The 24,431-nt window shown below is 41.3% G+C and overlaps 1 protein-coding gene across 3 annotated transcripts in view; it reads left to right on the top strand.

Moving 5' to 3' along the window:
* MAP2K4 (mitogen-activated protein kinase kinase 4) overlaps positions 1-24,431 on the top strand; it is a 132,312-nt gene that overhangs the window by 16,191 nt on the left and 91,690 nt on the right. For all 3 annotated transcript variants that reach the window (XM_059378487.1, XM_059378488.1, XM_059378486.1), the window contains one exon: positions 18,714-18,816. In XM_059378487.1, coding sequence (XP_059234470.1) covers positions 18,714-18,816 — 103 coding nt within the window. The remainder of the gene's footprint in view (positions 1-18,713; positions 18,817-24,431) is intronic.

Raw genomic sequence — 24,431 nt, 5'->3', positions numbered from 1 at the left:
ATAAAAGATGATGTTTTGCTCGAGAGTATTTAACTGTATTGGAGGTAGAGTATGTAGAAAATCAGGGGAAGGAAGTAGTGGAGGGAGTGAAACCATTCTGCATTTAAACTAAGAGCTTAGAAAATTCAGTGGATTACATTTCTGATTTTCCATTTTATGTAGCAAAAATTTATACCCAATGGCTAAGATTATACCATTTGGAATTTATGAAACTCAGCTAAGTTTTTTTTTAGCAATTACAAACAGAATGTTGCTATAGGAGGCTAACAAGTTTTATTTAAATTTATATAGTTTATATGGAATTTACTGTTTATTTATTTATTTAGGATTTTATTTATTTATTTGAAAGAGATCACAAGCAGGCGGACAGGCAGGCAGAGAGGAAGGGAAGCAGGCTCCCCGCTGAGTAGAGAGCCTGATGCAGGGCTTGATCCCAGGACCCTGAGCCGAAGGCAGAGGCTTAACCCACTGAGGCACCCAGGCGCCCCAAAATTTACTATTATTTATATTTTAAGTTTATATGCTGAAGTTAGTTGACAGACAAGGCTTTTGTAAGATTTGCCATAAGCCTGACTAGTATCCAGAATATTCACTTTGTGGACCATGATAAACTGCCTGTGGAAAGTCCATCTGCTTCGAAACAGCTTTTATACAAGTTATAGCCCAAGGATTGTAGTAGTGGTACAGTCAGAGTCAAGGTTCACACAATCCCTTTATACTGTATATCATTCCAAGGGGAATGTTGCCTAATTGTCTTTGATCTTGAAAGTGGAGGGAACATTAATCCCTCCTGAAGAATGGTTTTGGTTGCTAGGAGAAGGAAGGTTTAGAATAGCTACTACACCTTAAAAATCTTTTGGAGAAGCTTAATGTGTGGTGTTTTTGAGCAAGAAAAAAATGAGTGATAATCCTACAGTGCAGAAAGTTTTCCTTCACTGGCCCATTGAACTTCACTATTGGCAGTGTTGGGCTGTTTGACAAAAAACAACAACAACAACAACAACAACAACAACAAAAACTTTTGTGGTTCGGCAGCTACAGGGCAGAAATTTTGTGGAAGGTTTCCAGAGTGTATTCCCAACTAAATCTCTAAGTAATCAAAGTGGTTTTCAATTTAAGGTGATGGTTTTCAAACAAGGTATTGCCAATACTTGGGATTCCCATGACATGATTTTACGAGTGCTTTCAAAATCCAGATGCAAGTGTCTAGATGAAAAGGTGTACTAGAAGAAAGTTTTATAAGAAACTTTTACACCACCCAGGCTGGTGTTCATCTTCTCATTAGGCAGAGTTAGATGAACAGTAATGAGAAATGAAAATCAAGTGTATATAATCATATTCCCTCCCCTGTAGAGAACCTTGTATAAGGTTAAATAAACAGGCACGAATGTAACATTTAACAAATAGTGCTAATGATAAGAGGCACTGGGGTCTTTTTTTTTTTTTTTTTTTTTTTTAAGATTTTATTTATTTATTTGACAGAGAGAGACCACAAGTAGGCAGAGAGGCAGGCAGAGAGAGAGAGGAGGAAGCAGGCTCCCTGCTGAGCAGAGAGCCAATGCGGGACTCGATCCCAGGACCCTGAGATCATGACCTGAGCCGAAGGCAGCGGCGTAACCCACTGAGCCACCCAGGCGCCCGGCACTGGGGTCTTTAAAGATGAATTCGATCTAGAGCCTACTCTGAGGAAGCTTGTGTTTGTTGAGAGATTGAACATGTAGAGACGGACTGGCAGAAATGATGATAATGATAATAGGTAACCCATTTATGGTGTGCCAGACCCTGTTCCGAGCAGGTTCTGTTAACTTCTTTAATTCCGACAACTTCACGAGGCAGGTATAGTAACTATTATGCCTAGAAAGGTTAATAAGTAAATCTTGCAGTCATCCAGCTAATGAGTGACAGAACTGTGTGATCTTACTCTGGTCATAGTCGACATGCTGTAAACCATTGTGTTTTCTTACTTCTTGGAAGAAAGCAGGGGTGCTCGTAGGATTAATTTTCTTTCTTTTTTTATTTTTTTTTTTTTTTACCAAGCAGGTTAAAGATTTTATTTATTTATTTGACAGAGAGAAATCACAAGTAGGCCGAGAGGCAGGCAGAGAGAGAGAGAGGAGGAAGCAGGCTCCCTGCCGAGCAGAGAGCCCGATGCGGGACTCGATCCCAGGACCCCGAGATCATGACCTGAGCCGAAGGCAGCGGCTTAACCACTGAGCCACCCAGGCGCCCTCTTTCTTTTTTTAATAAATATCATTTACTTATTTATTTATTAGAGAGAGAGAGAGAGACAGAGATCATGAGAGAGAGCACAAGAGGGGAGGAGAGGGAGAAGCAGGCTCCCCACCAAGCAGGGAGCTGGATGCGGAACTTGATTCCAGGACCTGCCATCATGACCTGAGCTGAAGGCAGATGCCCAACTGACTAAACCACGCAGGCGCCCTAGGACTGATTTTCTAAACAGGTGGCTTTCTGGCGGCCTTCACTTGCAAATGAGCGTGAGATCTGGGCTCATCACGTGTATCATTTCTGATTTTCTGGCCTTGGAGAGTTTCAGTGTTATCTAATTAGCCTGGCTGAATGTTAAGTGGAAAGAGTCCTTCCTCTGTCTCTGAAGTTAGGACATAGGGGATCTACCACTAGGAGAAAACTTGATAATTAAAGAAATACGTACTATTCTAGCCTAGACGGACTCAGAGAATGAATTGCTTCCAGACTCTCCAATGACTTTGTATGTCCAGGGAGCAGCTGGCCAAGATGAGACACGAGAGTCCCGAACAAGGTGGCGTAGCCTTGTGCGGCGTGAGGATGGATTTGTATGCAGACTCCTCACAACCCGTTCATGCTATTGGCAAGAGATTCATGTCCCCCTGACTTCCTGTCCGTTACGAATGGTAGAAAGAATGTTGTTTAATTTTTAAAAGCTTCGGGATGAAAGAAGTGTAGTATTAGCCACCCCCATGAGCCCCTTATATCCCATCAGCGGTTACCAACCTGTGGCCTCTCAGTATTTCATGTGCTCTCCTCCCTCTGCCCATGTCTGCTGAAGTATCTTCACACTGATTCTGATTTTCAGGATGTCGTCCACCTTGTGTCGTTTGTGTCAGTCACAGTCTTCTCAGAGATAAGGACTCTTAAATGCATAACCTCAGACCACTGTCACACTGGTAAATATCAGATAGCCACTTAGTGCCCTACGGATATTTGCAGTTGACTCAGAGAGAACAAAAACGGCCAAACTTCTTCTCTAGAAGGATCAAAGTAAACAGATGAGGTCTGCGTTTTCTATCCCACGGGAACAGATTTTTTCCAGCAAGCACTGAAGACATCAGCCCTGATGGTCCTGGTGAATAGCGTGCTGTATTGCGCAGTGTGTGTGGTCAGTAAAAGTGAATGGATGGAGGGCATTGGGTGGCTTTATTGGTTAGACGTCCACCTCTTGATTTCGACTCGTGTCATGATCTTCGGGGTGTGGGACTGAGCCTGACATTAGGCTCCATGCTCGATATGGAGTCTGTTTGGGGTTCGCTCCCTCTACCCTCCCCTCTTCAATTACACATACTCTCTCTGTATCTCAAATAAATAAAATAAATCTTTTAAAAAAAGTGAACACATGATTGAGATTGCAGAAGAATGTTCTGAAGGTCTAGGTTGTCGTTGAAGGTTGAAGGTTCAACGTTCAAGGTAGGAGAGGGACCCATTTACTGAGAATATCTTTGTTCCTTTGGCTAGGGGACCCCATATTTATTTTTATTCGGTCCATTTTTAGATGTTCTTTAGCTACAATGTCTGTAGCCACCTCGTCCCTCCTCAGCAGCTGGAGGAACGTGCCTGGATCCATGCCCGTGATGATGACCGAAAGGTGTTGTGGGAGGTGGACAAAGTCAGGGACCTGAGGAACCGAAACGGTAGCTCTGAATAGGTTCAAACGGATATTTGCAGTTGATTTGTTCAAGTAAAGATCTCAGGGAGGTCCACACATACTGCGTTTGGTTAATATGTCTCTCGGTGTCTTTAAATCTATGGTGGTTCCCTCTTCTTTTTTTCTCTTGCCGTTTATTCCTTGAAAAAATTGGGTCATGCATTTTGTAGCTTTTTGCATATTTTGCATCTGGCTGATTAGGTCCTTTTAGTAATTAGTGTTTTACAGGTTCCTTGTTGCCCTGTAGCTTCTGTTAATTGGCAGTTAGAGACAGAGGCTTGATCACAAAGAGATTCCAGTTTTTGGCAGGAAGGCTTTAATGGGTGGTGTGTATTTCTTGTTGCATCACATCAGGAGGCACAGGATTTCTGATAGTAGCCCTTGTTAAGATTAATCACTGGGTTTAGGTGCTGTCAGTGAGAAAAGTCCCTGTGAGCTTTTCACCTGATGGTTTTAGCCATCATCAATGATTTTTGTCTAAATTATTTTGTTGGGGACTGGTTAACTCACACTACCAAACATTTGTGGGTTCTGCAAAGAGTAGCTATATTCAGCCAAAAAACCCAGCATTTGTGTTTGGGCATACCATTGGATGCAAGTTAAATGAAGCACTGATCACCTCTGACTTAACTGCACCAGTGTTGAAGAACGTGAACATACATGTCTCTGGGTACACACATACACACAGACATTTATTGTGCCTTTCTGTACTTTGGGAGAATTGAGACTGGAAATTTACCTACATGCCCAGGAACACAAGTCAACCTCTCCTTTATTTATTTTTTTAATTATTTTTTTAAAAGATTATTTATTTATTTATTTGACAGAGGGAGAGAGAGAGAAAGAGAGAGATATCACAAGTAAGCAGGGAGGCAGACAGAGAGAGCAGGGAGGAAGCAGGCTCCCCTCTGAGCAGAGAGCCCAATGTGGGGCTCGATCCCAGAACCCTGAGATCATGACCTGAGCCGAAGGCAGAGGCTTAACCCACTGAGCCACACAGGTGCCCCTCAACCTCTCCTTTAATCAGGGTTCTTTTTTGCTTTTTAAAATCTCTTAATCTCTGAAGATGATTAGAAAACATGTCAAATACTTGTTCTTGACATTTTTTGGTGAATTTGAAGAATTCGTGAGTGTGTGAGACCAGTTCTGCCACATTAAGATCCAATTCCAAATCAGAGTCTGGCTTTGCTTATTAATTTCTGTTCAGTGCTTAGAATGCTCAGGTTCTCTAGGGCATTGCCTTCCCATTACTTGGGTACCAGCATTAGTCATCAAAAGGCAGGGTGGTGAGAATAGAAGTAAGTTAAAGTTCTCATCCAGGATATAAAAAAAACCTGGGGAACTACTTGGCGTTCTGGTGAACAATTGCCTTTTCACTGATGGTGTGGTCTTGTCCAACAGGTGTCATTATGCACCCTTCAGTAGCAAAAGTGTCTTCCCCAGCTCTCCTTTTTCACTATTCCTGTGTAGTTAATTCTCTTGTAACTGAATTATTGAAGTCTTTCCTTTATGATGTTCTACAACTGATTTGATCACACCCGGTTTGTAGACAACCAGTTGGAGAAATTGCCATCAAAATCCTCCCGTTCAGGAAGCAGAAGGGATACAACGTATCCTCTTTGAGTGCCATTTACTCTCGTGATTACTCTTACTTTATTTTAACCTTTCAAAAACCTTAATTTATGGAATACATTTATGGACAACAAATAGTATTTGTGTTCACTAAGAAATGAAAGTGTTACAGCTTAATGGTTTTTAAATTGGGAGGAATTATTCAGTGGGGTCCAAAGAAGCTCTTCAGATACTAATAACCAGAGGAGTGTGATAGTGCTGTAGTTGTTGCTTGTGCGTACATAGTATTAGCTTTGTGTACAGGAGGCTCACTCACTTTCTGCCTTTGTTATTTGCTTTGGTAGTAACACAGTTGGATTTGAGTTTAAATTTAGATCATAGATTATTGCTTAAAAATTAAAAAGTATGTATAGTGTAATGCAGCATTGAAATGGAAAAGCCGTTTGAGTATACAAAAGATTGTCACATGTCATGCAACCCACGGCCAGTAAAAATACCAAGTATCTGTGGTGCCTGACTGGCTCAGTCAGGAGAGCAGGTGACTCTTGGATCTCAGAGTTGTGAGTTCAAGCCCCATGTTGGGTGTAGAAATTACTTTAAAAAAAAAAAAATCTTAAAAAATAAAAATAACCCCCCGCCCGGAAAACACCAAATATCTTCTTGAAGGCCAGAGCATGGCTAATTTATGTGTCTGTTGTGTGCAAGGTAGTTTTCCTACAGCGTCTGTGATGCAATAAAAAATATAGTTGGTACTTGTCCCAGGTACCTGGCACAGAGCTCCTACAGCCACTGGAATATTCCAAGTGATAGAAGTATCTTTTGTTATTCATAACAAGCCCCTTCCTTCCTACCAAACCAGAGATTATGCTAATGAGCTAATAAGGCTTCTGGCTAACTTCTTCAGAGACCATAATTTCTTGCCACACATATTTTGATTAATGAGGAAAAAAAAGCAAAATGTGAGCTTGGATTTACTCCTTTATTCAAGAAATGTTTGCGTTCTTGTGCTGTGCTGTTCTGAGTAGTCCTGAGTCACTGGAGTGCTAGATCTAATTACCAGTGGTCAGAAATCATCCAGATGAATATTTAGGTTCTGCATGTGAAGAATGCTTCTATTCAAATCTTGACCGTGTTTCTAAGGAGAGAGGTTGTTATATCAATAAAGGAAGACTAGTTAAAAATGGCATAGTGTGATTTTTTATTTAATTTATTTTATTTTTTGCCTCTCCTCTGCAGTTACTAAATGATTGCTGAGTTACTGATGGTGTTTTAGAATTAGGGAAATTATCTTTGAAATAAGGCTTTACTTCTGTCTTAGGTAGTGCAGGCTACCGGAAGAAGGCTTGCATTCTCCTGCTTTGCAGCAGTAAGTAGCCAGTGTGTTTGGTACAAGTTGTCTTACCATCAGCACACATAGTCAGTGAAGGTTAACCTTCTGGTCATGTAAGAGTGCCATTTAGTGGTAAAAGATTACCTGAAGGCTCTCCAGATTATCTTAATTGAATGAAAATATATGCAAAATTATGTATATGAACAAAATTGATTCCTGCCTTTGCCTTTCTAGATTCCTAAGGACATAGGGTGAAAAAAAAAAGGCAGGGAGAGGATATTACAGGTGAAATTTGATATGCCGCTAGGAACTTTTTGCTTTGGGATAAGCAAATTGGGCAATAGGGTAAGGGAATCAAGTGTTTTTTGGAGACCAGGGAGAAGTCAGCTTGGAATAAAAAGTTAGCTCTGAGCCATTGCAGAGCTAAATAGAAAGGAAAAGAAGTAAATACGACCTTATATCTAATTTTCCTGAGCTAGCCTAATGTGGTCATGTATGTTCATTCTTTAAGAAGACCTTTCTTAAATCAACTTAAGTTGATAATATGTTATGTCCATTCGGTTTATAAATTGACTGTTGATATATGTTAGAGAAAATATATTCATAAACCATATTTTTCTAGTTTAATTGAATTGCAATATTTTTAACCTGTTTTAGGCTTGAATATAGATTTGGATAGCATAAAAAATCAAGCACGAGTATTAATGGAAATAGGAAAATACTTATTTCTTGAAACTGACTTAATATTCTTCACTTCTTAGTGTTTCAGATTTTGACAATGCAGTGTTTTGATACCAAGCAGTTCTCCAGTGTTTTGATGTCAGCTGAGTGTGCCGACAGTTCAGTTCTATTCTAACAGTACCTAGCTGTGGTTAGCATCAGATCCTGCAGGTTAAAGGGGCCAGCCCCACAGCACTACTCCCACTTCAGATCCAGCCGCAAATGGGGTGCCCAGGTCTGCTTGGCCAGTCATGGATTAGAGGGCTCCCATGACTCCACTGCCAGGTTCCGTTGTCTGCTAGAACGGCCCACAGAACTCAGGAAAACACTTATTTTTATCAGTTTATTATAAAAGAAACAATTCAGGAGTAGTCAAATGGAAGAGATGTGTGGGGCAAGGTATGGAGAGAGATGACGAAGAGCTTCCATGTCTTCTCTGGGGGAAGTCGTCCTTCTAGGACTTTTGAGTGCTCATCAGCCTGGAAGCTCCTGGAGCTCCTTGTTTTGTAGGGGTTGGGGGGGTTATGGAGGTTGCACTGTAGACACAATTGATTAAATCATTGACCATTGTGATGGCCAATTTCCAGCCCTTCTCCCCTCCATGGAGGTTAGGGAATGGGACTAAAAGTTGCTCTTAGCACTAGGTTGGTTTTTCTGGAGACCAGCCTCCCATCCTGAAATTAGGTGTAGTGCCTGTGGGGGAGTCCCCATGCCCTGTCACCTCATTAGCATAATCTCTGGTTTGGTAGGAAGGAAGGGGCTTGTTATGAATAACAAAAGACAGTTCTGTCATTTGGAATATTCCAGTGGCCCTGTCAGGTACCTGGGACAAGTACCAGACATATTTTTTATTACATCACAGACGCTGTAGCAAAACTACCTTGCACACAGCAGACCCATAGCTTCGAATCTGTCAGCTTTCCATGAGGGCCTATCTACATTTTCACCTAGAAAGAGGAATGGGTGCCAGTATCATTAAGACAGTGGATGGTTGATTTTCTTTTGTGAAAAGGATCCGTATGCCCCACCTCCCAGGACCAAGGGAGTCACTGTGATGCTGAGTTCCCTGTGTCTTACAGTTTTCTTTATCCTAACCCACTCGTTAGTGAAGTTCACGTAGGATTGAGTCTGGAAGAGTTATTTGTGACGGGTCGGAATCCTCATTGGTATTTCAGGCAAACGAAGGAATTAATGTTTGATAAGAATCTGACTTTGTTTCGTGGCTAATATTATTCTAAGTAAACTCTTCAAGAGGGCCAAGTGCAATCTGGTTGTTGCGGGGGCTCCTCAGTTTGGGTGCTGCCGAGAGCACATTACCTGTCAGCGGAAACGTAGCTCGCCTTGGCCTCTGGCCTTGGCTACTCACTGGAGCTTGGGTCGGTGGCTTTTAGCCAAGAACACACTTGTGTTCCCTCCACTGTGTTGTACAAGTGTTCTTTCCCTCACGTCATGGCACATATGAAAAAGGTTTGAAGCATTGATGGCTGATGGCATAGTTAGAAAATACGGTTAATGTGCCTCTTTCATTTCTGGGGGGCTGGACATTAAAATGGTAGTGGTAGATAGTGGGGTCTACCAAGCAGGGGGAATAAATGTGGCCTGAGACCAGTGGGCACTTTGGTTCCTTTAGTTAGAGTTCAAGCCAGCTGTTCTGAGACTATCTGCTGTGTGGTGTGTCTCGACAGTGAGGTGGGCTGGAAGCCAGTGGCGTGGGCCCCAGGGTATTGGTGACAGCTGGAACAAGCCTTGTGACTTTCCTTGACCCAGTTTTCATAAGTGTATGTGTCATGTGCCTCGTCCCACTAGAAAGGTGGCTACCAAGAAGTATGAGTCCGTCATGTGGATGATTTTCCAGAAATCCTAATGTTGTGCTGCTGGTACGTGGTAGGATAGTAACTTGAAACTTTGGGGAGCTGATGAAGAGTTTAAATAGAATGTTGAGGGGTCTTACTGGGAGGTAGAGGTCACCACATGGCCTATGTATAGCCCAGAAGAAAGGACCACTGACCATCCCGCACAGCATGTCTTGGTGGGTTTGATCAACACAGCATTTATGTCTCACTTGTCTCTGTGGGGCCCCTGTTGACCTGTTCACAGATTTAAGGCTCAATGTAAATGCCTTGTGGGTTTGGCTGTTTTAGGCATGACATGATTTTAAAGTGTTCTGAACACCTGAACAGGGTGCTGAGTACTTTTACTGGCTTGGTATGAACGTTCTCCTGGTTAGGACCCTCAACACCCTGATAGTTGCTGTGTGTCTGTGGGAATGGAATTTGTGCAGGTGTGTAGGTCAGGCCTTTTTTTTTTTTTTTTTTTAAAGATTTTGTTTATTTATTTGACAGAGATTACAAGTAGGCAGAGAAGCAGGCAGAGAGGGGGAAGCAGGCTGAGCAGAGAGCCTAATGAGGGGCTCAATCCCAGGACCCTGGGATTATGACCTAAGCCCAAGGTAGAGGCTTAACCTACTGAGCCACCCAGGTGCCCCTCAGTATGAGTTTTTAATGTTAGGTTTGGAAGGATGTTAGGGCATATTGTCTGCTTCATTTGATGAAACTTGGTAAACTCTCCATTTTACTGCCATGGAAGTTGAGTTAAAAAATTTTTTTTCCTGGGACGCCTGGGTGGCTCAGTTGGTTGAGCAGCTGCCTTCGGCTCAGGTCATGATCCCAGGGTCCTGGGATCGAGTCCCACATCAGGCTCCTTGCTTGGCGGGGAGCCTGCTTCTCCCTCTGCCTCTGCCTGCCATTCTGTCTGCCTGTGCTTGCTCTCCCCCTCTCTCTCTGATAAATAAATAAAATCTTTAAAAAAAAAATTTTTTTTTTTTCCCCATGTTGGATGATCACCTTTGGGAGCCAGTTGAGGCTTTTCAGCATGCAGACTCTCCCTGAAAACTTTTGTTAATCAAACCAGGTCTCCTATTGAAATGCAGCCTCCAACCATTAAAATGCTTTTTTTGCCTTTGCCTGGTGTCCACAGAATCTGCTAGAAATGGTTACGCCTTTGTGTCAGAGCAGTGTCCCTTTAGGCCCTGGTAGAGGAATGACAGAGTCCTTGGTATTCCAGGTTACAGAAATCTTTCTACCCGAGGAGAGCTGTAGGAATCATCTGCCAGAGGTGGACAAGGGTGAGAGTGAATTATTTTGGTTCTTTTTTTGGCAGCAGAGCCTCCAAGGCCCTAAGCCTGTCAGGTGAGGAAAATGTTTAACGTTTAGGAAGCATGGTTATCCATGATCTCCCACCCTGGTTCAGGACCTTGCTGCCAGAAACCGGGACACACCTGGGTGGGAACGAATGAGTGACGGCTGACTGTGTCAGCCACAGTAATACCTTCGCTCCTGCCAGCCCTGCTCAGAGGAGGGGAACATCAGTCCTGTGCTGCAGGAGTGGGGACTGTGGCAGAGAGGTGAAGTCACTTGCCCAGGAGCATATAGCTGATAAGTAGCAGAGCTGAGTGTCAAGACCAGATAGCCTGGCTAACCGCCCCATACTGGGTTCCTAGCTTCTGATTGAACACCATTGGGATGCTGGCTTTGGGTAAGAACAGGGATTTTTATTGGCACAGGAGTTGAAAGGAATCTAAAAAGCAAACTGAATTTCTTGCTTCCTTTGTTGCTCACATATTTTGTTGGTTTAAAAGGTATCAGACACATTCTTTTTGGTTCTTCCCTTTTTAGAGAACTTACCAATTTAACTAACTTTTCAATTAGGTTTTGATACTTTCAGCTAATAACAGAGTAGATACCATTTTTTTCATAGTTACTGTTCATAGTTGCTATCATTGTATTTTAAAGGTAGGTGAGCCCCAGCCCGGCATCACACGGCAGGCAAGTAAGTAAGGGACTGTTTTTGTCGTGGTTTTACAGATGCCTCTGGTACTTGACCACAGAAACACCCCTGTCTTATCTTTATCAGTATTTCAGTGATAATCAATTATCATGTAGCAGAAGTAATATTCTCCCCGTTCCTGTCATTTAGCCTCCTCCTGTCATGTTCGTTTTTGATTTTGCTAGGATACCAAACAAAACAGGCTTTGTGGACAGGTCAGCTGCCTTATCTTTCTTCATATTACCTGACACAACAGCTTGTGTGTAACTGTGATATTTCTGCACCTGTGGCTGTGTCAGTAATGACATTGGACTTCCCCCAAAACCATCTTACACACAGAAGTGTTGAACTGTGTGCTAAAAAGGCCTGTTGGCACTTTCCCTCTTTGGTTTCTTAAACTCAGAACAATCCAGTTTCCAAACTGCTTAGCTGTATGGATGAATGACCATGTTTTCCTTTATTGATGGGAGTTCAGAGTTCTACGTTAGATTTTTATAAATTTTTAGAACTTGTTCATTCTTACGTATCAAAGGCTGGCAGAGGAGGGGAATGAAGTAGTATTAGCTGACAGTGGCCTGTTTATTACCCGAATTGACCCAGATGCCAGTCTGGGAGGAAACGGACAAAGTCGTCTTTTCTTCTGATTCCGAATCGCACATCCTTCCTGTCTTACTCTCGCAACTTACTTGAGCCTATCCAATAGCTTAGGGCACCCACCACGTAGGAATTGTGGTAGAAAACGGAATGAGGGTAAGTTCTTCTCTACCGTTTTATTTCCTCATTTCTGAGATTGTTTGGATATGAAGTTGCCTAGTTAAAATTGTGTTCCTCAATTTATCACTGGTGATTGCAGATTTAACAAGTGACTCTGGATACTCTGTTTTGAAAATGAGGTACTAAGAGATAGAGCCGAGGGGGAAATGAGAATTTCAGCAGTTCTTTTCCCTCTGCCCCTGCTGGGATGCTCTGGTTCCTGGTAGGTCAGTCACTCATGTTTCTGTAGGTATTCTATGAGCGACATATACACTGTAGTGCCAGTTCTCGCTTTTTTTGTGCTAGCTTCTAGAAGCTCCCTTGTGCTGGCACTGGGATTGCGCAGACACAAGAGGGACTGGTTCTTACTGCTTTTTGATGATTCCTCCCTAGTTCCTTTGGCTTCTGACCAGTGGCTTTAAAGAGCAGCTGTTTAGTTTTTATGGTTCTGCTTGTTAGTTGGGTGGTGGTTGTGCTGGTCTCGCTCGAGCTCTGTCACGTGTCTGCGTTTAGCTAGTAGATCTTTTGGTAGAGCCTACGCTCAGGTGGGACGGCTGGGACCTCTGGACCTCTTGGTGCATGTGGATTTTCATCACCCAAGAAGCTAGACTGAGCTGCTTCACCTTTAGACTTGGTCACTTCCCAAGAGGGTGAACGTGGAAGGCTTAGCTCTGGAAGTCCTACAACGTCCTTTCTGCTATATTCTTGGGGTCATGGTGAGTCCAAAGCCCAGCCTGATTGAAGAAGTAGGGAGATGGACTCCACCTCTTGACAGGAGGAGCAGCAAAGTCATGTTGTAAAGAGGTGATTCGTTGCTGGCTATTTTGGTAACAATCTATCACATAATGCCTGATGATCCACTAACATTATATCAAAAAGGCCACCTTCTAGATGCATCTGTTGCTCTTCAGTCATCTTTACTGCCATCAACAGTAAGAAATTTTACTGTTGCTTTTTCAGATTTGGTGAAACCACTGTTGTTGAAGATATGTAGATCGACTGCCATAGTTTAGAGATGGTCTCCTTTCTTACTGGTTGGTGGGAAGAATCTGGCTGTCTGATTCTGACTGCAAGGACAGCAGAATCTTGCTTTCCTATGATGTAAAAGAAAATAAGCCCATTAGGTTGTTTGAGAGGGTAGTGCAATGATGGTAAAAACAAAACAAAACAAAACAAAACCCAAAAAACAATTCTAATTCAGTAAATATTGGTTGAACTGCTGTTTTATACCTGTTACAGGTGATTGGTAGAATTCAAAGATAAATCAATAGACATTTAGAACAGAAAATCACTCCCAATTTGATGATGGGAACAGGCTTGAGAAGGGTGGGAAAGGGTGACAAGGTGGATCCTGTGTGAACAGGATCTCTCTGATAACAGGCTGGTTTTAATGTTTTGGAAACTAGAGATAGTGCTTAGGAAATACTGCTTTTTTCTCATTTTTGGAGGGTTGGGGAGGGGTGTCTCTAGAAACCTGGACCGCAGAGAGTGGCCATCATCCATGGTTGGTTGGTAGACTCTCTGCTGCCCTTGGATGGCATTTTGGTTTTTTTTTTTTTTACTATTTTATTTATTTGACAGAGAGAGAGAGAGAAAAATCACAAGTAGGCAGAGAGGCAGGCAGAGAGAAGCGGGGAAGCAGGCTCCCTGCTGAGCAGAGAGCCTGATGTGGGGCTTGATCCCAGGACCCTGAGATCATGACCCGAGCTGAAGGCAGAGGCTTAACCCACTGAGCCACCCAGGTGCCCCCTTGGATGGCATTTTTGACTGACATTGACCTCAGCTACTGGGTCGGCTCAGCTGATTGTGGAAAGTGATGTTAAAGGTGTGTATTGCTTGAGAAGTTAGTGGAGGGAGAATATTCAGGGCTCTTTGTCCAATCACTGAAGCTAAATAAAGTTGAAAGATGTCTTCTTCCACCTTCAGTGTTCTGTGAGTCCCTGCGTTGTGCTCCGGTCAGAGTAAGAGCAAAACATTCTCAGGTGGGTGTGGATATGCTTGGACAAATCCTTACTCTTCGGAATCATGGTTTGGAATCTTCTTGAAGATCCCATCCTTGGGACTGCTTCTCCGATGAGAAGTCTGAGGAAGGTGGATATGGATGGTGTTGGAAAGGTTGTTTAAAATTTCTGGATGTTTTCTTAAGACAGAACTTTGAAACCAGAACTTCAGAGGTGGTACAGAGAGGTGGAGCCCCAGTCCTTGGAGTGGCTGAACGGGGCATGAGGCTGCTGAGCCATTTGCCCAGCATCGAGCCGGCTGTGATTCTGATCCCCCCAGTGTGTTGAACAGGGACAAATACTGTTGTCCCAAAGAGTCAGGGTTCTGGGTTATAAACAGCAGAAACTTATTCCAGCTGATTTGCCCCACATCTGAGTTGTCTGGGGCTCTCCATGTGAAATTTATTGTTAGACTGATCTAATACACATTCGAAAGCATTTTCTGTATCAGGCACTGAATAAGTTTTTAAATATACAAGGAAGTCTTCTCTCACAGGAAGCTCCTTCCATATGAATAATTTAAGATGTTTGATCATGCCTGGTTTCTGTGCTGCTGTAGATATAAGGGAGGCTCTGTTTATCTCTGTTGACTGGTTAGGAATTGATTATTTGGTAGTCTCACCCAAGGGGGAATTATAATAACAAATTAATAATCTTCCTTGATCAACATTTATTGTACAAATATTTTAATCTCTGTTAGCTTCTAAAACTCTCCACAGGACAGTGTAGTATCAGTCTCTTCCTTATGCCCTTTATTCCCTGTGGAAGTTGTTGCAGGCTTTAAAAAAACAAAACAAAACCCATGTTGCTCTAATGTCATATTTGCTTATAGTTTCGTTGTTAAAAATAACTGAGTGCATAGTTGCCTTTAGGGGTTAGGTTCTGGGGGCCCTTGAGAAAGATGAGAAGGACAAGTTCTAATAAAAGTTCTTCCTTAGAGAAAGTGAATGGGAGAAGAAGAAATGGGGGATGGGGAGGATGCTCATTAAATAGCCAGAGATCGCCTTGCTCAAGTAGTGTAAAAGTGGTCTCTTTGTGCTTCTCCCTGAATCTCATGCTTGACCGACTGGGGTCTTCCTTCTCCTCCTCAAGACTGCCGTGTGAGTTCATCTCAAAATGATCATCCTTTGGCGAGTGCAGAGCCCTGCTGGGAGAGCCCACGTAGTTTGCTTGACCTTAACCTCTACCCCTCCGACACCAGTTTCAGGTTCTGAGTCAGCTCTGCTTAGGCTGTGAACTTTTCTAGAATTATTTAGCATGTTTTGTTGGTGAATGATCAGAACATATGCTTGGATGGCTCTCAGGATCATTGCAGATGTAAAGTGTGGAGTGTGCCCACATCTAGCTTATGTAAGCTACTTTGTGTTGCATTTGTGTGTTTGTCCATTTATGCAGGAAATGTCCTTTAAGGCCCAGTTTATTTTGTTTAAATATGAATGCCATGCTGAGAAGGAATCTGTGTATGTGTGTGTATTTATATAAATATTTATTTTGAAGGAAACTGTTTAAGTGAGTTTTAATTATCGTAATAGATTTTATCTGCCTGCAGAGGATAGCTACTGTCCCCTCAAAGTGAGCTTTTGAAGAAAGGGCCAATTTTGGTGTTTTTCTCTGGGTGGTTTTCATAATGCTGCTTTGTTCTGTTATTGTCCTGCCTTTGATTCCAGTGTGTTTTCAGTTTTTCACCATATAGAGATTGTGGTGGGTCAGACACACAGGTGGTGGTCAGCTTTTGATTTGGGCATTTGAGCTCATTCAGATTTATGATTACAAAGTCCTTACCTTAATTTTATCTCCATAAACTTTGTCCTATACAGTAGCATTTATAGGTTCCAGGGATTGGTTAGGACCTGTTGTCTTTGAGGGCCACCGTTTTCACTTACATCTCACTCATGGTACACACCTGCCCCGTGTACAAAGTACGTTCATCCTGCTCCAGCGGCTCCCAGACTAGCAGCTCATTATGGTGTCAGTGCGAACTCAGATCTGATCGAGACACCATCAGTTCCACAGGCTTCAGTCTCCTCATCAAAAGCATCCACATCAGGTGTGGGCGAGACAGAGTACAATCCCTTGTGACGCAGAATTCCTCTCCCTCTGCAGACCTGGAAACAAGACCGGTTACTTGCTTGCAAAAACCAGGAGTGGGACTGGCTTTGGAACCCTGTTCTAGAGAGACCCATTCAAAGCGGGAGAGCACTGAAGGAAGAAAGGCAGCAGTCCCAAGCAGTTTCCAGATCCTGCCAGGCAGATTCCATTAGGGTACAAGGCCTGGGGAGGGTCCTCTGCCTTTAAATATTTCCTGAAGACAAATCTCTAAGAAGTAAAAGAACATTTTCATGAAAGTTTTTTCTTGTATATTGCTGAACCTTTCATCAGAAAAATATTACGGGGCACCTGGGTGGCTCAGTGGGTTAAGCCACTGCCTACGGCTCATGGTCCTGGGATCGAGTCCCGCATGGGGCTTTCTGCTCAGCGGGGAGCCTTCTTCCCTCTCTCTCTCTCTGCCTGCCTCTCTGCCTACTTGTGATCTTTCCCTGTCAAATAAATAAAATCTTAAAAAAAATATATTACATCAATTTACTTTTTAACCAGCAATATATTGTACTTGTGATTTCTTTACCTGGGCACGTTGATGAACACATGACCATTGAAAAAAATTGGTGTGCGTGTAAAATGAGACCAATGCTTTGCCAATTTCATATGAACGAAACTTTTTTTTTAAAGATTTTATTTATTTATTTGAGAGAGCAAGGGAGTGTGTGTGGGGTAGGAGGGTTTGAGAAGGGGGGCAGGGAGAGGAAGAGAAAGAATCCCAAGCAGACTCCCCACTGAGCATGGAGCCTGATGTGGGTCCCAGGCCCAGGACATTGTGACCTGAGCTGAAATCAAGAGTCGGCTGCTTAACAGACTTGACAGATCAGGCGCCCCTCATATGAACAAAACTTTCAAATGTTTTTGGTGTTAGTGAGTCCCTCCCCATAATTTTTTCTCAGTTTTGCTTTACTGTTCACACCCTTGTCAAATTCTCTATTTTTCTTGACTTGTGTGGTATCTTTATATACTTAGAGTTTCTCCTTTTGTATGGGAAGGATTTTCCCAAGCGTTCATTTAAATTTTTTGAAGGTTTTTTGTTTTGTTTCGTTTTTGGTAATATACAGAGTTTGCTTTTGCTTTTTTAATACAGCTAAATTTGCTGCAAGAAGAGTACCTTTTGGATGTGTAGGTTGAATGTCCTCCCTCTACTTGATGTCAAATAAAACTTAAATGTTTGGTACCTGAGTGGGCAAGTTACATGGGAAATTCATGTTGTAGTGTGCTTGCTTCTGAAAATGATGTGTCTGGTCTTCTTGGGAATTCACATTCTCCTGCCGACAGGTCCATGCCTGAGAGCAGATCCAGGAGCCCCGGCCAGCAGCTCTGTGCTCTTGCCTGTGCCCCTGTCCAGCTGGTGTGGTGCATTCAAGCTTGCAGATATTGAAACCACTAGGCCGAGCCGAATGAGTCCCTTCATACATCTTCCGAATCCTCTGGGGTGGGGAAGTGTTTGGATTGCAGAGGAGTTAAGAAGGTAGAGACAGGCATAAGAAACTGGGAAGAGTGGATGCTGGGAAAAGTATCCTTAACATTTGTGCGAAACTAAGATGTGCTGCAGATGCTTAAAAACCCAGCTATGTTGAAGCGTCTCCATCGAGAACAATCCCAAAGAAATTATTTTGTAGGATTTATTGACATACGAAGAAACGTGGTCAAGGAGTAAAGCATGTTGCAAAATGTATTGTCTGATTGTGTATCTACAAATAGAAAATAGTTTCTAGGAGACAGTGATTATTTTGGGATAATTGGACTTAGAAATGTATGTAATACACATATATTTAAAAAACCTGTATATTCTCTAGATACACACACACACACACACACACACACATATAAAATATATATAAAATATAAAATATTTTGTATATTTTTGTTTGCTTTATCTTTTCTGAATTTTTTGGCTTTTCTCCACCAGACAGATTTTGTTTATATTATATAAAACACGATTACCTTACCTCCCTACCCCAAAGACATTGCTCCAGATAAGATTATTTGAAATACCTGTGTGGTGACTGTGCAGTTGACAGTGGCCTGGTGTTTATTTTAGCTCATTATGGTTGTAGACTGCTTCCTGGATTCTTCACTCAAGTGTTCATATTATGTTTGGGGGGAAATCCTTTCATTAAATGAAGGTGTTGAAGGGTAACCCTGGTAAGGTGGTACTATTTTAGTATTTTTCAGTCTATCTGTCGAGGTAAATGATTTTTATAGTGGTATTCTCCTTTGCAAAAATGTTAGCATCTCTGAACACTGTAAACTTGAAGCGTTTTCTGTTGTATTGGAGGATAATGGGTGATTTGTGGTTAATAATAGCTTCAGTTCATTTTTATATACTTGTTCTTAATTCTGAGAAATTTTTTGTTGCCTTCCAAAATATGATATTAACTATGTGTTAAAACAAATTTTTCTGCTTTTTGGGTATGAATTTCTTATACCCTCGGAAGAGTATCTGTTTTATAGTACTTGAAACTTTTACTTTTTATTTGTTATTTCTTAGGTAAACGCAAAGCACTGAAGTTGAATTTTGCAAATCCACCTTTCAAATCTACAGCAAGGTTTACTCTGAATCCCAACCCTACAGGAGTTCAAAACCCACACATGTGAGTATTCCTGGTAATCAACTACAAGGCTCAACTCAAGCGGAGGTTTCAAAGTTACTGTGTTTTGTGTACTTTTTCGAAGTCGAGGTGTTGGTTATTTCCATGATCTTATAGGCTGTTTGAAATACTACTGTTTGAACTTGACTAGAAAGCTGTTGATTCTGTAGTCTGAAGTAGGTGGACACAGTTTTCCTTGTTAAAGTTTACTTGAAGGGAAAGAGTGCTGAAGATCCAGATAATTTGCTATCTCTTCAATTTTCCTCACGTTGAAATCTGAGAATATTGTTTAGACTTTTCCTTCTGGGTCTCCAGTTAAGTTGTAAGTGGTATTTAGGAGAGGTACCTTTCCCCTGCAGATCTGCACAAATCATCCCTTCTCACTAGGGGATCAAGAGGAGTCCTGTTCTTAGTAAATGACATTCCTGTAAGATTTCCGTGTCACAGTACATTGAAAGAATGTGTACGTGTATAGGTCTACGTGATGTGTACGTATAGCTGTCAGTGATTATTTTAAAAATTTATTCCCTAAATATATATATTTTCCCCCTAAGTATTTTTTATTAAAATACAAAAATGATATTTTAGCACCTTACTGAAGGTCACTTAAAGTATTAGAAACATCTGTTACTTTAAAATAATACCTTCAGAATAATATTTATAGACCTTTGAATTGAAGTGTCGTGTTAAATAATGATGCCTCCCTCCTTCCCCCCATAAGACCTATCGTGAGCATGAAGGGTCAAGGCCAGTAGCTTTGCCTTTATATTCATAAAAATAATTTTTACCTAGTTCCGGTATCAAGAACAATAATATCGAGAATAATATTGAGAATAATAAAGCAAATGATGGAAGGTATGGTTAAAAAAGAAGTCAGAATATATTATCTTATAGTTTTTAGTAATTCCTCAACAATTTTTTTTTTTTTTTTTTAAAGATTTTATTTATTTATTTGACAGAGAGAGAGATCACAAGTTGGCGGAGAGTCAGGCAGAGAGAGAGAGAGAGAAGCAGGCTCCCGCTGAGCAAAGAGCCCGATGCGGGGCTCGATCCCAGGACCTGAGATCATGACCTGAGCCGAAGGCAGCGGCCCAATCCACTGAGCCACCCAGGCGCCCCTCCTCAACAATTTTTATTCAGGTCCTGTTAGGCTACAAATATGTTCATGCTTCTCCCAAAGGGCACATTTTTTGCTGTTTCCTTTCCTTTTGATGTCTGGCATACATCGTATTTGCAAACAGTAACAGATTGGTAGAAGGTAGCGTGTCCTGCAATAGGAGTGCTGAAAATATATTGTGATTTTTAAAACATTAACGTGTAGAAGGGAGCAATGTAGATGTGTGTGTCTGTGATTTTAGGCTTTCACCTGTAACTTTAGAACAAATGAAAACTGGAGTAACAGTTCATTTGCCTCGGAATAGTGTCTTTTAATTTTATTAGACTGGTGTCCTTAATGAGATTTCTTGTCGGAGCTCAGCTTTGAGTCCCAGCCTTTTTACCTCCTCTGAAACATCGAGTGGGGGCTATATTGAGGAAGGAAACTCTTAGTACCTCTTAATTAGTCAGAGCTCTGGCAGCAAGGAAACATTCTTAAAAGAACCTCCTTCCTCATTTCCTAGAATTTCTAGTGAAAGCTAGTACAAAACTAATTCTTGAACATGGTCCACTTCTGTTACCTTGGTTGCTAGCCGAACCATGTATTCGAAGTTTAAGACAGAAAAGATAGGTGGTTATTGCCAGACTTATCAGCTTTTTTTTTTTTTTTTTTTTTAAAGCCCCTTGGACACAAAGAAAGGCAACCTGACTTATGTTTAGAACTGCAAAAATATTTATGTACTTATACTCTCTCCCTTTGGGAATTCATGGAATTGAAAATCTTTTTTCCCCCCCTCCCTAAACTGTAAACTGGGTGAAAAAAAAGCTTCCTTCTAAGATTTGAGTCAATCAATTTTTTTTTTTTAAACCTAACCACTTTAACCAGCTAGGTTTCTTATCTTTTGTCCCTTCCCAGCACATGTTGAAAGTTTGAGAGGACATGGTAATAAGCCTTTTTACTTCATGTAGAATCTTTAGATTTTGATTCTGGTATGTAAAAATTTTAGACCCAGACCTCATTTCACTATTATTATTGGACTGGTCTGTTATATCGATCAGGAGCAGGTAACTACTAATATTGATATTGGTCAAAGATAATTGTTTCACTACTTAGGGCAGCCTATCTTCTCTACCTTCCCACCCCCTTCCATAAGGGATCCTTTTGTGTTCTTCCTTTGAGCTGTACTGTCAGGCACTAAACCGCTGTGGGTCACTGTGTGGGGTAGGTAGTTTGCAGTGTGTGAGAGTTTGAAACAACTACCTCTCTGCCACCTCCATGTATTTCCCCCTTCTAAAATGTCCTTGAATTTTAATTACAGATATAAATAGAAAATTGCTCATGAATTTAGGAAAAGATAAGACGAAATGTAAGCAACAGAGTTAAGATATGCCCCAGGAACTACTTTCACAGCCACCTGGCATTTGATGTCTCCTGGGTGCAGATTCTGTGGGAGATTTAAAATTTTAAGAACATGTCCTTATTTTCTGAGAACCAACAGTTTAAATAAAATTCTAAGAAATAACAGTTGGGCACAGCAGTTCAAGAAGTGAGGCATAAGGTAATACAGATTGAATGTCACATGAATGGTGCAGGAGGGGGTAAGATCACTTTAGGATAAACAGCTCGGTGAGACACTTCACAGAGGAACAAGATTTGAATTAGATTTTGAAAGACATGTAGAGAAGGGAGAGTGGTATTCTGGAGAGTGGAAGTAGAAGATAAGTTTTGGGGACTATGTGTGTGTAGATTTGTTTAATTATAGCAGAGATGTTACTTACAGATTACCTATTTCTATCACTGGAAACTTATAGCATTTTTTTCCCTTTATTCTTGGTGTTCTTTAGTTATATGAAGATACATCTAGGTCTGGATCATCCTTCTGTACTCTAGAAGAACAATTTTAGTTTCAAGATCCATGTATCTCTTTCTGAAAAAATTTTGCTTTTTTTTTTTTTGATTGATTCCTTCATGTTTTTCATAGTCTCCTGTTGTCTGGACACTGGACTTTCTGCATTTCCTGAATCTGTGACTTTTTTTTCATACTTTTTATCGTTTTGTTTTCCTTCTCTACAGATTTCCCTCCCTCCTCTCCTCCCTCCTTCCTTCCTTTCTTTCTAGAAAGAGAGCACAAGTGAAGGAACAGGGTGGGGAAAGGAGCAGAGGAGGGTAGAATGAGATGAAGAGAGAGAATCTTAACCAGGCTCCACCCCCAGTGCAGAGTCTGATGTCAGGGTCAGCGTCAGGGTCAGGGTCAGTCTCACCACCCTGAGATCCTGACCCGAGTCAAAGTCAAGAGTTGGATGCTTAACTGACTGAGCCACCAGGCTCCCCCTTTCTTTTCTGATCCTTGTATGAAGTATTCTGTTTTGGCAATTGACTTTAACTTCCAGTAGTTGATTGTGGCTTCTTCTTAGCATCTTATTCTTTTATCATGGTTGTAAAATCTGGAATTTTGAAGTTCTTTTCTATCCACTAGGCAATCCATTTCTTCAAGGGTCAGTTTTTCTTTAATCTTGTTTTTCTTCTTTGTGTTATATTTTTCCATGTGTCTTGTAATTCTGGGTTGCCCTTTGATAGTTGAGGACGAGGAAATTAGAAGGCTTCTTGGTAGCTCTGGCACAGGTGGTCAGCTGGTGGACCTGACTGCTTCTCTGTGAATGGTTTGAGAGATGGCTGTTAGGCCAGGAATATTCAGATGCCAGAATGATTAAGGCCAACAATCACCCTAGGAGGATTCATTCTCTCCAGATAATATGTTTATTTTCCTTAAGGTCATGCCCTCTTTCTGTTTTGGGGAAAAGGTGCAGAGAAGAGGAGGAACTGACTAGATCTTTCTTATAGAAAGAATTTTAATGAACTCTTCTACTTCTAGGTGTTCATACCTTTAACTTTGCATCCTCTCTGCAGTTGTGTTGGGATCATTGTTTATTTCTCATCTCTGCTGCATGTTCCCCTCCTACCATGTGTTATGGGTGGTACTTTTTTTTTTTAAGGAAGTTCTCCCCCCTCCTCTTTTTTAAGTGATGGGCAGGGTTCAAATTTTAAAGAAGTTTACATTTTTTAAAAGATTTTATTTTTAAGTAACTCCGCACCCAACATGGGGCTCCAGTTCACAACCCCCAGATCAAGAGTCACATGCTCCACTGACTGAGCCAGGCAGGCCACCCCTATTACTGTTTGTTTGTTTTAACTGCAAACATATCGAGAACTAGAGAGCGATAGCTGGATCTTGTATTTATCAATCAGCTTCAGTTGTTAATGTGGCCAAGACTGATTTTGTCTGTTCCTCCACCCTCCTTATTTTTAACCAAGCTTCAGACATCATTCCACCTATAACTATTTTGAGGTGTATTTCTATAAGATAAGGACTTCTTTTTAAAAACATCAAAATACCACTGTTACATCTAGTAGAATAAATAATTCTTTAATATCATCATGTAAGTAGATTACTTCATCAAAAAAATTTTTTTTTTTTGGATCTCAATAAGGATCTCAATAAGGTCTTCTATTGCAGGTGGCTGGTAAGTCTCTGAGACTATGAAGTCCCTTCTCTTGGACTTGATTAGTTTTTGCTTTGCCACACACTTTTGTCTGCTCTCAGGCATTCAGAAATTTGCCAAAATCTCTCTTTCTTCACTGTTTCTTTTCTGTTTATTCCCCCCACTGTTCTTTTCCTGTGAGTCCTTAGAGAATGAGGAGACACCCTGACCAGGAAGCGTAGGTTCTTAATTATCACTGATAGAAATTAATAAGTATTTCTAACACATTAAAAGAGAAAAAAGTATATTTTTTCTTTTTTTGTACATGAATGTTTATTTTTTTGTATTTACATTTTATTTTATTTTGTTATTATTATTAACATATAATGTATTACTTGTTTGAGGAGTACAGGTCTGTGATTCATCAGTCTTACACAGTTAACAGCGCTCACCACAGCACATACCCTCCCCAGTGTCCATTGCCCAGCCAGCCCATCCCTCCCACCTCCCTCCACTCCAGAAGCCCTCAGTTTGTTTCCTGAGGTTAAGAGACTCTTATGGTTTGTCTTCCTCTCTGGTTTTGTTTTGTTTCATTTTCCCCTCTCTTCCCCATGATCCTCTGCCTTGTTTCTCAAACTTCTCATATCAGCGAGATCATATGATAATTGTCTTTCTCTGATTGACTTATTTCGCTTAGCATAATACCCTCTAGTTCCATCTTTGTCATTACAAATGGCAAGATTTTATTTTCTGATGGCTGCATAGTATTCCATTGTGTGTGTGTGTGTGTGTGTGTGTGTGTGTATTCATATCTTCTTTATCCATTCATCTGTTAATGAACATCTAGGTTCTTTCCATAGTTTGGCTATTGTGGACATTGCTGCTATAAACATTGGGGTGCACGTGCCCCTTCGGATCACTACATTTGTATCTTTAAGGTAAATACCCAGTAGTACGATTGCTGGGTCGTAGGGTAGCTCTATTTTCAGCTTTTTCTTGAGGAACCTCCATACTGTTTTCCAGAGTGGCTGCACCAGCTTGCA

This window comes from Mustela nigripes, chromosome 16, assembly GCF_022355385.1.
Source record: "Mustela nigripes isolate SB6536 chromosome 16, MUSNIG.SB6536, whole genome shotgun sequence".
Taxonomy (NCBI): Eukaryota; Metazoa; Chordata; class Mammalia; order Carnivora; family Mustelidae; genus Mustela; species Mustela nigripes.
Note: the sequence above shows the minus strand (reverse complement) of the source record. Positions and strands in the feature narration are given on the sequence as shown.